The sequence below is a fragment of the Tachyglossus aculeatus genome, chromosome 22, assembly GCF_015852505.1.
Source record: "Tachyglossus aculeatus isolate mTacAcu1 chromosome 22, mTacAcu1.pri, whole genome shotgun sequence".
In the NCBI taxonomy this organism is placed as follows: Eukaryota; Metazoa; Chordata; class Mammalia; order Monotremata; family Tachyglossidae; genus Tachyglossus; species Tachyglossus aculeatus.
In genome coordinates this window covers 34,057,581-34,059,348 of record NC_052087.1, presented here as the reverse complement: position 1 = coordinate 34,059,348, position 1,768 = coordinate 34,057,581, and the positions used below count along the sequence as shown (strand labels likewise).

Genomic DNA, 1,768 nt, shown 5'->3' with positions numbered 1-1,768 from the left:
GATCACACAGCAGACAAGTGGCAGAGTGACGATTAGGAGCGATTAGAATTGTGTTCCTTTTGGGTTCTGGTGACCTCCTGAGCCCAGTCATTTATTCATTCAATCATATTTATTGAGCACTTACTGTGTGCAGAGCATGGTACTAAATGCTTGGGAAAGCTCTCCAAATGCAGAAGGTTCTCATCCCACAGAAAAGTCATTCATAAGGGGGTGAGCTAAATGGGTCTCAGTAATTCTGGGGCAATTCAAATGCAATTTTATTCTCAGCTTCCCCAAGACAGGAGATGCCTTAAGCGCCATTAGGATAAATAAGGCAGAGAGAAAGATCTGGTCTTCTCCCTCACTCTTCTTAGAGCATCCTTAATCTCCTTGTTCCTCAAGCTATAGATGAGGGGGTTGAGCATAGGATTCACGAGGGAATATAAGACAGACACCACCTTGTCCCGGTTCAGGGAATAGCTGGAGCTGGGACGCAGGTACGTGAAAAGGATGGAGCCATATAGCAGAGTCACTGCCGTCAGGTGAGAGACACAGGTGTTGAAGGCCTTAGACCGGCCTTGCACCGAGCGGATCTTCAAGATGGTGTCGGCGATGTAGCCGTAGGAGACGAGGATGACGAGGACCGATGTCACTCCGATGATGGTGGCTAAGCTGATGTTAGCCACTTGGCAGTAAAAAATGTCCGAGCAGGACAGTGCCAGGAGAGGAGGCAGATCACAGAAGAAGTGATTGATGACATTGGACCCGCAGAAGTGGAGTTGAAATACAAAGTACGTTTGGATGGAAGATGCCAGGAAGCCCCCCATGAAGGCCCCGGCCACCATCTGCCCACAGAGCCTCGGGGACATGACGGCCGTGTAGAGCAGTGGGTTGCAGATGGCCGCATATCGGTCATAGGCCATGGCGGACAGAAGAAGGCATTCGCCACCCCCCAGGCTGGCAAAGACAAAGAACTGAGTGGCACAGCCCAGGAAGGAAATGGTTTTCTGCTTCTGGAAGAAGTCTGAGAGCATCTTCGGAGTGATGGTGGAGGAGTAGCAGATGTCAATGAAGGCCAGGTTGCTGAGGAAAAAGTACATGGGAGTGTGGAGATGGGGATCGCCACTTTTGATGAGAGTGAAAAGCCCCAGGTTCCCGGCGATGGCAATGAGGTAGATCCCCAAAAACATCACGAAGAAGAAAACCTGCAGCTCTGGAACGCTTAGGAATCCTAGGAGGATGAACCTTATCACTGTCGTGCTGTTTCCCTCTCCAGCCATGAACATGCTCCTTAGAACCGGCACAGAAAAGGAAAATGTGCATACAGCTTTAATTCTATTTGTTCTGATGATTTTGAGCACTGACTGTGTGCAGAGCATGGTACTAAATGCTTGGGAAAGCTCTCCAAATACAGAAGGTTCTCATCCCACAGAAAAGGCATTCATAAGGGGGTGAGCTAAACGGGTCTCAGTAATTCTGGGGCAATTGAAGTCTGCATGTCTGCATGTTTTGTTCCATTGTCTGTCTCCCCCTTCTAGACTGTGAGCCCGTTATTGGGTAGGGACCTTCTCTATATGTTACCGACTTGTACTTCCCAAGCGCTTAGTACAGAGCTCTGCACACAGTAAGTGCTCAATAAGTACGATTGAATGATTGAATGAATGAATGAATGAATGAAAATGAATCTAGGAAGGATGACATCATCCCCATCATTATCATCATGATTATCATCATGGTCATCAACTGTATTTATTGAGCTCTTACACTGTGCAGAGCACTGTACTAAGCA

At 48.0% G+C, this 1,768-nt stretch overlaps 1 protein-coding gene across 1 annotated transcript; it reads right to left on the bottom strand.

The window, feature by feature from the left end:
* Positions 1-299: 299 nt before the first annotated feature.
* Positions 300-1,259, bottom strand: LOC119944109 (olfactory receptor 5A1-like). Its single transcript, XM_038765329.1, has one exon. The coding sequence runs from the start codon at positions 1,257-1,259 to the stop codon at positions 300-302; it is 960 nt and encodes a 319-aa protein (XP_038621257.1).
* Between the last annotated feature and the right edge of the window lie 509 nt (positions 1,260-1,768).